The sequence below is a fragment of the Pyrus communis genome, chromosome 12 (genome assembly GCF_963583255.1).
Source record: "Pyrus communis chromosome 12, drPyrComm1.1, whole genome shotgun sequence".
Classification (NCBI taxonomy): Eukaryota; Viridiplantae; Streptophyta; class Magnoliopsida; order Rosales; family Rosaceae; genus Pyrus; species Pyrus communis.
Genome location: NC_084814.1, coordinates 18,350,347 through 18,364,529, shown reverse-complemented (window position 1 = coordinate 18,364,529; position 14,183 = coordinate 18,350,347). Strand labels below are relative to the sequence as shown.

The following is a 14,183-nucleotide window of genomic DNA, read 5'->3' as shown; positions in this document are numbered from 1 at the left end:
AAATTTGCAAATTAAAAAATGTCACAAATAAGAAATAAACACGTTAATCAATACTTAAGTAATAATTCAATCATTAACTACCATGTCATTTAGACTACAAATTTACTAGCATTATTCTTAAAAAATTTCCAAATTTGATTTTGCAAATTAACGGTTATCTTTTTTATATTTTCAGTATCACACTACAAACCCTGCTATTACCTGTGACTGCAAAACTCTATATAAACCCAAAAATCCCACTTCATAGTTCAACACAAAAAAGGAAACCAACACTTTCTCTTCCACCCTCCATGGAAAAAAAAATCGATGAGAGCTTATGGGTTTTGGCTATCATCTCCAAATGCCAAGCCTTATCCTCCACAACCACCGTCGTTGCGTTCCTCTGCACGGCCGCAGCTTGGCTAGGCGCGGCCGTCTTCTACTGGGCTTATTCTCCCGGAGGTCCAGCGTGGGGAAATATTCGATGGAAGAGAAGAAACTCTCGTGAAAAAAATGAAATCACTAACTCCAACCCAATTCCCGGGCCACGTGGATTTCCAATCATAGGAAGCATGAACCTCATGACAAACCTAGCTCACCACAAACTCACAAAAGCGGCGGAGGTTTTCGGCGCAAAGAGGCTCATGGCTTTTAGCATGGGCGAGACGCGCGCCATCGTCACATGCGACCCCGACGTAGCTAAGGAAATCCTCAACAGCTCCGTCTTCGCCAACCGTCCAATAAAAGAGTCAGCATACTGTCTCATGTTCAACAGAGCAATCGGGTTCGCTCCTTACGGAAGTTACTGGCGTACTCTCCGCTGCATCGCCGCCACCCACCTCTTCTGCCCGAAGCAAATCTCCACTTCCGAGGGTCTCCGTTCCAGGATTGCTGATCAAATGGTGTCCCTTATCTCGACAAGTTGTAATAACAGCTTCCTTGTCCGCGACGTACTTAGGAAGGCTTCGTTGAACAGCATGATGTGCTCAGTTTTGGGACGTAAATACGAGCTGAGTTCATCGAATGAAGAGACCGAGGAGCTGAGTCGACTTGTCGATGAAGGTTATGATATGTTGGGAAAGTTGAACTGGTCCGATCACCTTCCTTGGCTTGCTGGCCTGGACCTCCAGAGCATCCGGCTTAGATGCAACAAACTCGTTCCTCAAGTGAACGGGCTCGTCAGCCGAATTATTCAGGAGCATAGAGCCCAAACCGGTCCTAGGAACAATGATTTTGTCGACGTTCTTCTATCTCTTGATGGAGCTGATAAGTTGTGCGACAATGATATGATTTCAGTTCTTTGGGTAAGCGAAAAATTCTCGAACACTTAAATTAATTTTCCATATTTATTTTGTCTAATTTTATGTTTGATAGAAGTAGTGGATTGTCTAGGTGATTATGATATTCTTTTTCAATATTGAGTTCAAACTCTTCAATTTTTTAACGTAAATTAGTATAAAATATAGCTTTTATGTATAATAGTGTGATGTTTCTCAAAAAAACAGAGTAGTACAAAGTTTTAAATTATGTTGTAAATTGGTTTTGCATTTTCTTTTTCCTTCAACTTTCAATATAAACTATATTTAGCAGGTCTTTTTAAATTTATTAACGTTGCATGTTTTGATTTCATACAATAGGAGATGATATTCAGAGGAACAGATACTATAGCCGTTTTGATAGAGTGGATCCTTGCAAGGATGGTGATGCATCATAATATCCAATCGAAGGTTCACGAGGAGCTCGATCGCGTCGTGGGAAAATCACGATCGTTGGTCGAATCCGACATTCAATCCCTGCCTTACCTGCAAGCGGTGGTCAAAGAAGTGCTGAGAATGCATCCCCCGGGTCCACTTCTATCTTGGGCCCGCTTGTCCATCACAGATACCATAGTGGATGGCTATCACGTGCCAGCGGGGACCACAGCAATGGTGAACATGTGGGCCATAACCAGGGACCCAGAAGTGTGGCTGGATCCACTAGACTTTAAGCCTGAGAGATTTGTGTCCAATAACAAGGAAGCTGACTTTCAGTTCTCTGTATTCGGGTCTGACTTGAGGTTGGCACCGTTCGGGTCGGGTAGGAGGAGCTGCCCCGGGAAAGTATTGGGGTTGACTACAGTAAACTACTGGGTCGGGCTGTTGCTATATGAGTTTGAGTGGTTTAAGTCGGATCCTAATGCCCCGGTGGACCTGTCCGAAGTGATGAGGCTTTCATGCCAAATGGCTAACCCTCTCACTGTCCAAGTGCTTCGCAGGCGCAACTAAACAAATTAAAGCATGCCGGTTACATCCAGCCGGAAAAACCCTTTGTCCGAGACTCGGAGTGTTCATCTTTTTGTCCATAGCCAACCGCCAAAGACGAGAATTTGGTAGGATATACATGTTTAGAAGTTCTTTGTAAGAAGTACACCTTCAAGTGAAGTCTTGTTTAATGCATCAGGTTGTATATACTAATTTCGATCGTACAATATTAGTATGTGTCAGGCTTGTGATCCTTACAATAAAGCATAAGTTATAGTACTAGACTAAGACTTATTAATTGTAATGTGTTTATTTTCGTAATAGCAATCAAATTGTCCTTTGTTATAAAAAAAATAAATAAATAAAAAATAAACAATAGGTTTTTGCCTTGATAGTTTACAATTTTAAGAACCTCTCAAAGTTATCTCATGCACCAACTTAGACAGAACTAGCTAGCGTGAAAATTACAGATGAGCAACTAGTTGAGAGAAGAGAACGTGGATTGAATGAAGCTTTTATGTTGAACGATGAGAAATCAGGGCTGGCCCAGGTCCAGTGTGGGCAGGTCGACCGTTTGGGGCCCAAAAAAATTAGGGGTACCAAAATTATTAGTGTGGCATATTTATATATGTTTTCATAAGAGTATAAATTTATAAAATTTGCTCTAATGACAAAGAAATTTAACTAGAACCGGTGATTTTATTGTTTGAAATTAATGAGATATTGGGTTCAAAACACCATATGTGCTTATTTAAATTCTAATTTTTACAAAAAAAAAAATTTCATAACAGTATAAATTTATAAAATTTGGCTAAATGATTAGAAGTTTAATTAGAAGCAATGATTTTTGTATTTAAAATTAGGTCCTAAGTTCGAAATGCTATGTGCATGCTTATTTTTTTCAATTTTTACAAATTTTTGTTTGGTTGTTAATTTATTTTTAATTACTAGCTAGTAACTATGTAGGTTGCTATTTTTGAACATTTGTTCCAATTCAAGTCTAATCTTCAACAAAGGGTAATGTGTAGACTAAATTTTTAGACCAAATTTACAAATCATATGGCGTGCCATCAAAATGTTTAATTTCGTGCTCATTCATTACTTACACATATCCTTAAAGACTCGAAAATATCATTATTTTTTTAGTCTTATATTGACGAGGTTAGTAAATAAGAAAAAACACCTCACGATTTATATAAAAACACTTTAAAAGTTAAAATGGAAGACAAAACTCATAATCTATCTACTTGTAAGCCTGAAGTTTTTTGGTTTCCTTCTCTCGATACAAAATAAATTAGTTTTTCCGTATTTCTAAATTACTGAGTTTGAAGTGTTTTTCTAAATATAATTTTATCAATGTCTTAAGTGTAAAAACAAATAATTTCTTTATATGAAGTGAGGACATATTTTTTAGCGTCTCCCCAAACCTCAAAAATCTCTGGACCAGCCCCTGTGAGAAATACTACTAAAATGGTATACATGTGTATTTATTTCGTCTGCATGTCTTAGTAATTAAGAGGTGTTTAGTCAAGTCCAAATCAATCTTTTGCACGTAAGGTTGGCAATCAACTTCTGATTTCATCAGTTTGATGTTTGTCGTTTGGCTGTACCTGTACGGCCCAGCGATGTTTATTTTTGCGACGATGACCATGTCGGTTTTCTAAACAAGCTTGTGACGACAAGATTTTTATAGTAAGATTTGTATGAAATCATTTTTTGGATCTTATAACAAATGAATATGCCCTTTGTCTGTGATGAGATGAGACCCTACCCACGTATATGCTTATGGCATATCGAATACATGCAAATGAATTAGGATGAAAGCACATGTCGGTCAATAATTCATGTGCAGAGTGATTAACATATGTATAGAGTTAATATATGATATCGTGTTATTGAACTAAATGTTATCAACATCACAATCATGGTCAAAATTATCCTTATAACACCGTCTTATGACACCGTTGGCATCACAATGATGGTCGTGTTTGTGTAAGAATCAAACATCTATGTCCAATTTCCTAAGATTTTTATGGTGATTTTATTTTAGTCGCGCTCTAAATTTTTCATATTTGAAAAAAATTACACTTATAAGAAGTACATAATGAGATTTTTTGAATGTCAATAATAATTCTTTTATTTTCTTTCAAATAGAATACTTAGTAGTTTTGTTGATCCTTTTTGGGTACAACTCAATTCTTGGCTTTTTTTCAACAAACGATATGATCCACACAGAAAAATCTCTCGAGATGAGGGGAATATGCAAGCGTGAAAAGAAATGTGCAAAAGTAAGAAGTATTTTAATACAAATATATCGGCTGATTGGCTTTGTTGACCACACGTCCGGGCGGTTTTGGTTGTGGAGGCGGCGACAGTGACTGTAGTTAGGAAATATAAAAGGTAAAAGACACTTTAGAGAGTCAAATTGCAGAAAAAAAACCAGGAGAGTGAGAGGTATTTGCGGGTGAAAGAAACTGAGTTTAAGCTATTAAGAAATAGATAACAAAGTGTAATATATAAGAGGGATTTGAAATGTCTTTTTTTTTTTCTTTTTTCTTTTTTTTGATTAGAAATGTCTTCTACAAGTATTGAAAAAGGATGTGAGAAGGGAACCCTAAATCCTTGCTTGGGGAATCATTTATAAGTCTCATTCATATGCCTCTGTAATGATTATAAAGGGCATTTCTAATCTCCAATGTGATGTATTCTTCAATAATTTGGGACATGGAAAATCCCTCACCCAAAGTTTTAGAACTTAATTATGAATGTATTGATTGAAAATGATATACATATAAAGAAGGATAATAGCTTCATCTGACAAGTCCAAAGAAAATAGTTAAGATTAGCTCGAGGAAGTAAGCAATGGTGGGCTGGATAGATAGGAGCCAAACAGATGAGGAGGACGCATCAGCAGCTATGGAGAAAGAGGGAGGAGGGGGATACCACATTTATAATTAGAATTAGGGTTTTAAGAAAAAAGGAGAGACAAAAGAGAGGTAACTTAACGTATTGATTCATTGACAATGATGGGCATCATATGCATGTTATTGCCTCAAACTTTCTTGGCCTAAGCGGTCATAGTACCTTTAAGAAGCTGGCTGCGGAGGATGACCTATGCATACCTAGTTAGCAGGTTGAGGTCTCGTTCGTTAATGGAATTAACTAGACAAATCACTTCATCAACTAAGAACGGTCATGCACCACCACCCATACAATCAAGAAAGAGCTCTCAATTTGTCAATCCTTACTACGTCTGGACTTAGTAAGTTTCCTTGTGTTGAGTCAAAATAAGTCGCAGCTCCATTCTTGGTGGTACCCTTCCGTCAATTCCTTTAAGTTTCAGCTTTGCGAGCATATTTTCCTCGGAATCTATAAAACTTTAATTTCTCATAAGGTGTCAGTGGAGTCCTAAATGTAACATTCGTCGATCCCTGGTCAGCATCATTTATGGTTGAAACTAGGATGGTATCTGATCGTCTTCGAGCAGCCAACTTTCATTCTTGATTAATGTAAACATCATTGGCAAATTCTTTCGTAGTTGTTCATCTTTCATAAATCCAAGAATTTCTATCTTTGACTATAAATATATATGTTGGAAACGGATCAACAATGTTCAATATATTATTGATGTAATAATAATATATAAAACCACAATATAATCTAATAGATACAAAAATGAAGAACATAACAAGTATATATGTATGTGTTTCAAAATTAAAATTTGAATATAAATTGCAATACAAACTGAAAGCAAATGACAGAAAACAAAGAACAGTAACATCTCAATAGGAATTCATTAACTTGTTGAGTAGATAGAAGCTTACGGATTGCAATGTCTTTGAAACAGATTTTCAGCTCTACAAAATGCTTGTAGTTTGTTAAGCATTCGCTTCACCATGATTCAACTATCTAAATCAAAATCCTTGCAGTGGGACTTTGATTTCTAGCGAAAATCAATGTGGTTCTCAATAGGAAGACAAGTATGGAAGTTTGGGGTTGATGTTATATTCTTTGTCATGCAATGATGTGTTTATATAAAACATGTTGAACATCATACCAACAGGTGTGAGCAGTTAGAGCATCTCTAACCCTTCAAGCTAAAATTTTGCTAGTTTAGCTAGCGAAATGTCCAAAAGCTATTATACCTAGCCAATTTAGCATGACCATCTCAACACTGCTAGCTATTTTAACAAAAACTACAATATTTTATTATTTAACCACTCTACCCTTTAAGATTTAATTACTTATTCACTTGATAAATAAAAAATAAAAAAAACTAATGAAAAAGGCTTGAAAACTTTGAGTTTTAACAATAAGGACAAAATAAAGGGTAAAGTGAATAGTACCAAGATTGACTTTTTAGTGTAAAAATGTGGTTTTTTGTTAAAGTGAACAATACCAGAAGCTTTTTGTTAAAGTTCCCAAAAACAAAATCCCAACCCATGAACAATTCTAAGACCACCGTTTATCTCTCTCTATTTGCTTTGCATGTTCCTTTCTCCCTTTCTTCTTTTTCCCTTCTTTCTCTTGCGTTTACTGTTGTGTTGAGAATGAATTTCACATTGATAAGAAAAGAGACCTTGCATGGGCTTACGAGTAAGTTGGGCTAATTCTCATGTTGCCAATTAATTTTATGGTGGAACCTCAACTTTATTCATAGTATCAGAAAGTAGGTTGTCCACATGTGAAGCTAACGGTCACAAGTGCTTCATGTCACCCCGTCTGTGTTGTCCACGTGTTTGACTTAAAAATTTGCCATAGATGAAGGGCATGTTGTGAATTAATCACACACTGATGGGAGGATGAACTTTGCATGAGCTTACAGGAAAGTTGGGCTAGTCTCTATATCGTCTATTGATTTTATGTGAAACCTCAATTTTCTTCATTAGTTTAAGCTACTGGCAATTTTAGTGGAGTATCGAGACACTTCGCAGCCTAGCATCTTCGACTTCGACCTCCGTCTTCACTTTCACTGCTTTTCTTCATCTCTCTAGTCGCTTAAGACTCTTTTTCTCCGCTGTTTGTCACTGCTCTTACAAACCGTTTCTCATCAGACTTATTCTTTAGGAAAGGATATGACTGAAATTAACAAAAAATCTGATTTTAATAAAATTAAAACAAGATTAAAATGTTTAATTGAATTCACCCAAAGGCCCAAGACCCTAGTCTTTGATAATTAAATATATAATTATCATGGTCTTAATCAAGTAATTGCTCGACCCATTTCTTAACTTAATTAAGTGAGGAAAGTCAAGTGTTATTAAGTGTGTGAGAAACCTGCACTTTATCAATGTGAGATGGGTAAGTATGATTTTCTACTCAAACATCCCAACAATATCTGATGCAAAACCATTTAGGTAAAGGTCATGCCTATTTGCTAACAGATACAAGATTTCACCAAAAGCCACGCCTTTTATCAAAAGGCATGTTGATTTACATATATTTTATCAATTGAAAGACATACTGGTTAGGCAAAAGACTAACTGTAATTCACTTTTCTTATATCCATATATTAATCATATAAATGGGTTAGGAAACCGGAACACACGTTTTATCACATATTTTTGCAGAATTCACTTCATAATATATTTCAACGATCCAACTGTTTATGTTTTATATTTTACCATAAGGATCATGTCTACAAAATTTTTAAAATCCAAAACCATATATACATATATACATATATTCTATAACTTGAAATATTCAACGGATAATCATCAACTTATTTTGCTTCGTTTGTCTGCACTTAGAGTCATTTCGATTAATTAAATACGATAGTAACTAGTCATAAGCAACTAGGTAAGAGAGGACATGGATTGAACGACACAAATAAAGCTACGATGATGAACGCTGGCAAATATTTTGTCCAGTACTATTCCTAACAGATAAGACCTGGCTGTTTTATTTGTCGTCCGCATGTCTTAGCAATAAAGGGATGGTATTTGGTCAAGTCCAGATCAAATCTTTTGCGATGCATTGCCATTAGTTTTTATACATATGTAAGGTTATTTTCTCAATTAATCTGTTGGTTCATCAGTTTTATGTTTGTCGTTTGGCTGTACCTGTACGTACCTTGGGGCAATATCATTGTAGTTAGGAAAGCAGCCAGGGGATCGTTGATTGCTGAACGATGCGCTTGTCGATTTTGTAAACAAACTAGTTTGTGATGACAAGATTTTTATCGCTAAGATTTGTGTGGTCTTTTTTGGATCCTATCTTAGAAATGAATATGCGCATTGTCTGTAATGAGATCTTACACATATATACATATCGGGTGCATGCAATGCATGATTTTCATGTCTTGGATAATCTTTGTTAGACGTTATGTTTGCTAGATGAGAATTAGCCATATAAATACCTCAAGCCCAAGTCCTTGACAATTCAGCACATCTAGATACCAAATTTTTAAACTAAATTTACAGATCAAATGATATGTTACTAATAAAAAATAATCATGTTAATCGACAGTTAATTAATAATTCAAGGATAATGTTAGGGATACCAAATTTGCAAACCAAATGATGTATCACCAACAAGAAATAAGTGCGTTACTCAATACTTAATTAATAATTCAATCATCAACATACACATCATTTGGTTTATAAAATTTGGTTTAGAATTTTGATCAACTACAATATTTTTTTTTTTAACAAACGATATTATTTATACTAAGATGGAGGGATGGACTTAGCTTCACAATGGGCTAGCAATCATGTAGTTCAAATTCTACTAAAAGAACTCATTTAATTATATAGTTGTGGCAATAGATGGATGACCACAACGTTGTCAATAAAACAAAAAATGTTCACAATGACAATCAAAGCGCTCAACGGATTTTTATTTTAATGAAGTTTTTGAAAAGATAATCTATGAATGTTGTTAATTAGAATCGTACTAACTTCTTAATGGGTTAACACTTGAAAGCTCATACACATTGATGGACTATAATATACTAAATCATATATTAAAACTTATCAGCAACATTTCTTCTTCTTATTTCGGTCAAACAATATAATTTGATTCAATAGAAAGCTAATAGAAGGTTAAGAATGTTCAAAGACAATCCAAAACAACAAAGTAAGATTACAACCCAGCACATAAGAAATACAAGAAGTAGCCCAAAAGGAGTTCTCATAACAAACCTAAAACATAAAACCCTATATTTGAAAAATGGGGTTGCAAGTGGCCCTTTACTATAATGATGGAAAGGTATTGAGTCATTGCATGATGGTGTGGGCTCAAACCCTGCTGGTAACTAATCTAACATGTAATCTGGCAAAATCTATTGTTTGACAAAAAAAGAGGAAGAGCCAACGAACCAACTAGATGAACGGAAATGGAAATGGACAAGCCACTCGTGCTATGAGCACTCTCATAATCCTACCAAATAGTGCTAATTGCACTTTAAGAGACGCCCAAACCACTCGTGCTATGAGCGATCTCATAATCCTACCAAATAGTGCAAATTGCACTTTAAGATACACCTAAACCCAAAACATGTCTCCAAATGAAATTCATGGAGGAAACACTCAATGAGCCGAGTGGCAGAGGCCCGTGGACTGACTTGTGGATAGGAACACTAATTGGAGAGGAAGAAAGCATGAGTCTCAAATCTGAGACGAGAACTGCTGTAATCTGAGACCAAGCTCATGAAAATTGAGACAAAGCTCAAAACAAGGTGACTCACTCAAAAACAAAAACACCAAATCTGAGACGAAAACAAGGAAAGCAGAAAGTTTTAGAACGATCTTAATTAAGGCTGCCACTGACCCAACCAAGAGGAGGAACGGGCAGCTAGGGGCTAGGGTTTGTGGAAAAAAGACCTGGGCAAGGGAGAGAGGCAACCGCCCAATCTAAAATGCTGATTACCAACATTTCATTTGGCTATACTTAGGATCCGTTTTGGACCTCATTCATTAACGTCTAGAAAACAATTGTCTCGTGTATCCTACATGATACCTCAATTGATTTTATAAAGTTGGGATAGTATTGTTTGTACCCTATAGATTTCATCATTTGTGCTCTATTTAGTCAAATTGGGCTATGTTTAATTTTACACTCAACAGTTCATATTGCGTTTGCGCTCTATGGTCTGTATGCGTCCAAACATTTTTGTAGTGCACCCAACACCTTGAACTATTTCCATTTAAGGACAACTGAACATGCTTTTCTTGGGCCTCAATGTGCCCAACAAGGAAGAACCAGAATATTCATTCTGAAAACCATTTCGGGGCATTGGCTCGTAAATGAAGACTCAGGCAGCTGACAAGGAACTGAAAGGGAATCGGACGAGGGTGTCGAAATACAGTGGGATTGGACACAAATTTGTCTAACTAAACTAGATTGCGTGATCGAAATAACATTACACTCGTGCCTACTAAATCACGAGAACAGATCAATCCTAATTTACAACAGTAAGTGCGCGGAAGCAGCAAATCAACTTGGAGTGCATAACGGTTTAACGACGTAAAACTCCACCACTTGAAAAATTGTGTTTAAACACATTTTTGGTCAAAAAAACAATCTACTATTTAAGAGATTGACGGAAACTCAACTTACTAGACTCAACACTAGAACGGAGTCTCGTCCTCATGCCCTTGCCAAAAACTTTAGAACATCAATTGACAACAAATTAAAACACGATCAATTCAAAACCCGTTTGACAAAATGCTATACAACCCAGAAAAGAATCAAGGACAAATAATTTAGTTCAAAATAAATTTTAACCCAAGTATAATCTAAACGCATTCCCTATGCCAAAAATTAATAAAAGCATTCACGCAATAATATACAAACAATGGTAGAAGTATAGAAAGGATAGTTAGGATTCATTGTCCGAAACTGGCCAGAGGAGATATCTACTTTTCCAAGAGCAACAACCAACACAGCTATATGCTCTTAGACACTCATTCATAGACACCACCAAACACATTTTTACATTCACTTGTTATTCAACAAACCAGAATCCTGCATTCTAGAAATTGCCTTCTCAAACTGGCTCCACCTCTGCTCCAACGTCCCAATGTATCCGATCGACATCCTCACCAGCCCCGGTGAGATTCCAGCCAGAGCCTTCTCCTCATCATTCATCTCACTGCTTGTGCTACTTCCAGAGCAGGACATTAGGGTTTCATAGTACCCTAGGCTCACAGCCATGAACCCAAACTGTGTGCAGTTCTGCAAGAGATTCATGAGCCTGTTGGCTCTTTCCTCAGTCCCCATGTCCAAACACAGAAGCCCTCCGTATCCGTAATCTTTGTTTCCCACTGACTTGAGAAGCTCGTGCTGGGGGTGGTCATCGAGCCCCGGGTAAATTACTTTTAAGCCCATCTTCTTCATCCTTTGGGCATAAACCATTGCCCTGTGGCAGTGTTCCTTCATTCTCAACCCTAAGTGGGGAATCCTCTCAGCGAGCTCAAATGCCACCTTGGGATTCATTGTGGGGCCCAGGATCATCAGGGAGCCTTGGTGCAGGTCCATCATGGAGTTCACCAGGCTTGCAGGTCCACACACAACACCTGGAAATTTTGATGCCACATATAAAAACAGTTCAGCATTTTTGTTGCCAATCACAAAAGAAAACTTAAAATGGGTTAAAAAATACAAAACACACTAGCGAGAAGTGGTGGGATGGGTTCCATCTAATTACAGAGGAAAATGCTAAATATACGATTAAGATTCTTTCTTTTATGAAGTGACCTAATGCATTGACCTAAAATTTACAACGACATTAGTAAATAAATGATTGATCTCCTTTATTCAAAGAATAATGCTAAGAAAACTAAATTTTTAAACTAAATTCGTAAATCAAATTATATGTTATCAATAAAAATATAAGCATATTAATCAAAGTTTAAATAATGATTCAATTGTCAACAATCATATTATTTAGTTTACAAAATTTAATTTAAAATCTAATCCTTTTAACATTATCCTTATTCGAATTGATGTTTTTTTCTTACCTTTTTCTTTTAATTTTTGTACATCACATCACATAGAATCTTGCAATGACCATAGAAAATAGGGAACTTTAACGAAAACTCCGGTATTGTTTACTTTAACAAAAAATTATATTTTTATACTAAAAAATCAATCCTGGTACTATTCATTTTATCTTTTATTTTGTCCTCATCGTTAAAATTCAAAATTTTCAAACTTTTTTTATTAATTTTTCTTAAAAAGTAACAAAATGAAAAATCAAATCAAGCATCACATAAAAGATTCTTCTAGTAAGAAGAATACAATTCCTAATTTCTCACCTCGACTCCTTTTTTTTATTTTTTTTTATTTTTAGGTTGCAGATTGAAACTGACACCAAACAAACAGTCTAAGAAAAACACAAACAAACATAAACGTAAGTTACCTGAAAATACACAACCCAACAAAAACGAACAGAAACACCTGTCTTGCTGTCGCAGTATAGCAAGATATGAATCACAAGTCACAAAAGTAACGCCCTCACATGTAACCAAACCTATCCCTCCCCACCCTTGCGAAAAGTAGTTTATAAAATAATACCACTGAACACAAATTTTACGTAAAATTTAAAGATATGATCTTTTAATGTAATTATAGGTGACGCGTTCGGTATCATCGTGAGCGTTATTAGATTTCATATTTTATTAAAATATTTAGACTACATTTTTTAAATCACATTTATAATGTGTTGTAACGCTGTACGGGAACATACTACTATCAATCCACTTATATTATAAAATATATATTTATCTGGACTAAAAATGCTAGGTGTTGATATTACTGTCATTATCAATAATTTTTGCAACCGTAGAGGGTAAAGAAAATAACACAAAACGTAAGGAAAATATTTACTATTTTTACCTGCAATGATATCAGCACCGCCGCTAATAAACTTGGAAATACTGTGAACAACCACGTCAGCACCAAGCTTCACCGGAGAGAGAACCATGGGAGAAAACGTGTTGTCCACCACAACCGTGACCCCCTTCTCGTGGCCGATGCGGCTGAGCTCCGGTATGTTGGCGACGGTTAGAGTCGGGTTCGACATGCCTTCGAAATATAGAACCTTGGTCTTCCCGACCTCGATGGCATTCCTCACCATGTCCAGGTCGCTGATGTCCACAAATGTTGTCGTTATGTTGCAGGCCCTGGGGAAGAAGTGGGACATGAGGGCGTGGGTCCCGCCATAGACGGTTCTGGCGGCGACGATGTGTTCCCCGCTGCTGACGAGCTGGAGCAGGACGGAGGATATGGCGGACATCCCAGAGGACGTGCAGTAGGCGGCCTCCGTACCCTCGAGGGCCGCCATTTGTCGGCTGAGATTGAGCACGGTAGGGTTAAAGTGGCGGCTGTAGATGAAGAAATCGCGGTCGGCACCAAGCTCGCCGGAGAACATTTTGCGAAGAGTCTCGGGCTCCATCACGGTGAACGTGGCGGAAGCCTCAATCGACATGTTGACACCACCGTGCTCACCAAACTCGTGGCGAGCACTGGCTAATGCCGCGGCTGGGTCTTCCCAGGCCGCAGCTGCAGCCGAGGACAGCAACATAGACTTTTTGGCGGCAACGTAGTCGTCGTTGTCCATGTCGTCGTGCTCGGCTCTCTTCTTGCTGTTGGTGGTGGGGAAGACTAATCCTTGGGATTTGGTGTCAGCCATGTTTGGTGATTGCTAAGGGAGTTTAGGATTGGATTGGGGGGAGGTATATCAAAGGGACAGGAGGAGATGGTTTGTGCTTTCGGGGGAATGTAATATCTTCTATATATAGGTAAACAGAGGTTGAAAGGTACAGTGAATCTGGTCAATTTTTTTTCTGCGGTTAATCTGGAATCCCTTCTGTTGCTGCGGTGTAATTAATGTGCATACACGTTTTTTCTTTTTTCCTTTTTTAATAATTTTTTCAGAGAAAATAAGAATCACTTACAGTTTTTTCATTTTTTTTTAAATTAAAGAATGGTGTCTTTTTAAGATTTGAGTAAAGTGATTTA

At 36.9% G+C, this 14,183-nt stretch overlaps 2 protein-coding genes across 2 annotated transcripts; one reads left to right on the top strand and one right to left on the bottom strand.

Annotated features, from left to right (window-relative positions):
• Nucleotides 1–267: 267 nt before the first annotated feature.
• LOC137709676 (cytochrome P450 78A6-like) lies at nucleotides 268–2,497 on the top strand. Its single transcript, XM_068448663.1, has 2 exons — nucleotides 268–1,283; nucleotides 1,617–2,497. The coding sequence occupies exons 1-2, from the start codon at nucleotides 291–293 to the stop codon at nucleotides 2,241–2,243; spliced, it is 1,620 nt and encodes a 539-aa protein (XP_068304764.1). The 5' UTR covers nucleotides 268–290; the 3' UTR covers nucleotides 2,244–2,497.
• An 8,529-nt stretch (nucleotides 2,498–11,026) lies between these two features.
• On the bottom strand, nucleotides 11,027–13,942 carry LOC137711205 (methionine gamma-lyase-like). The gene is made up of 2 exons (XM_068450416.1): nucleotides 13,059–13,942; nucleotides 11,027–11,737 (listed from the first exon to the last, which is right to left on the bottom strand). Exons 1-2 carry the CDS (start codon nucleotides 13,852–13,854, stop codon nucleotides 11,160–11,162), a joined length of 1,374 nt encoding a protein of 457 aa, XP_068306517.1. The 5' UTR covers nucleotides 13,855–13,942; the 3' UTR covers nucleotides 11,027–11,159.
• Between the last annotated feature and the right edge of the window lie 241 nt (nucleotides 13,943–14,183).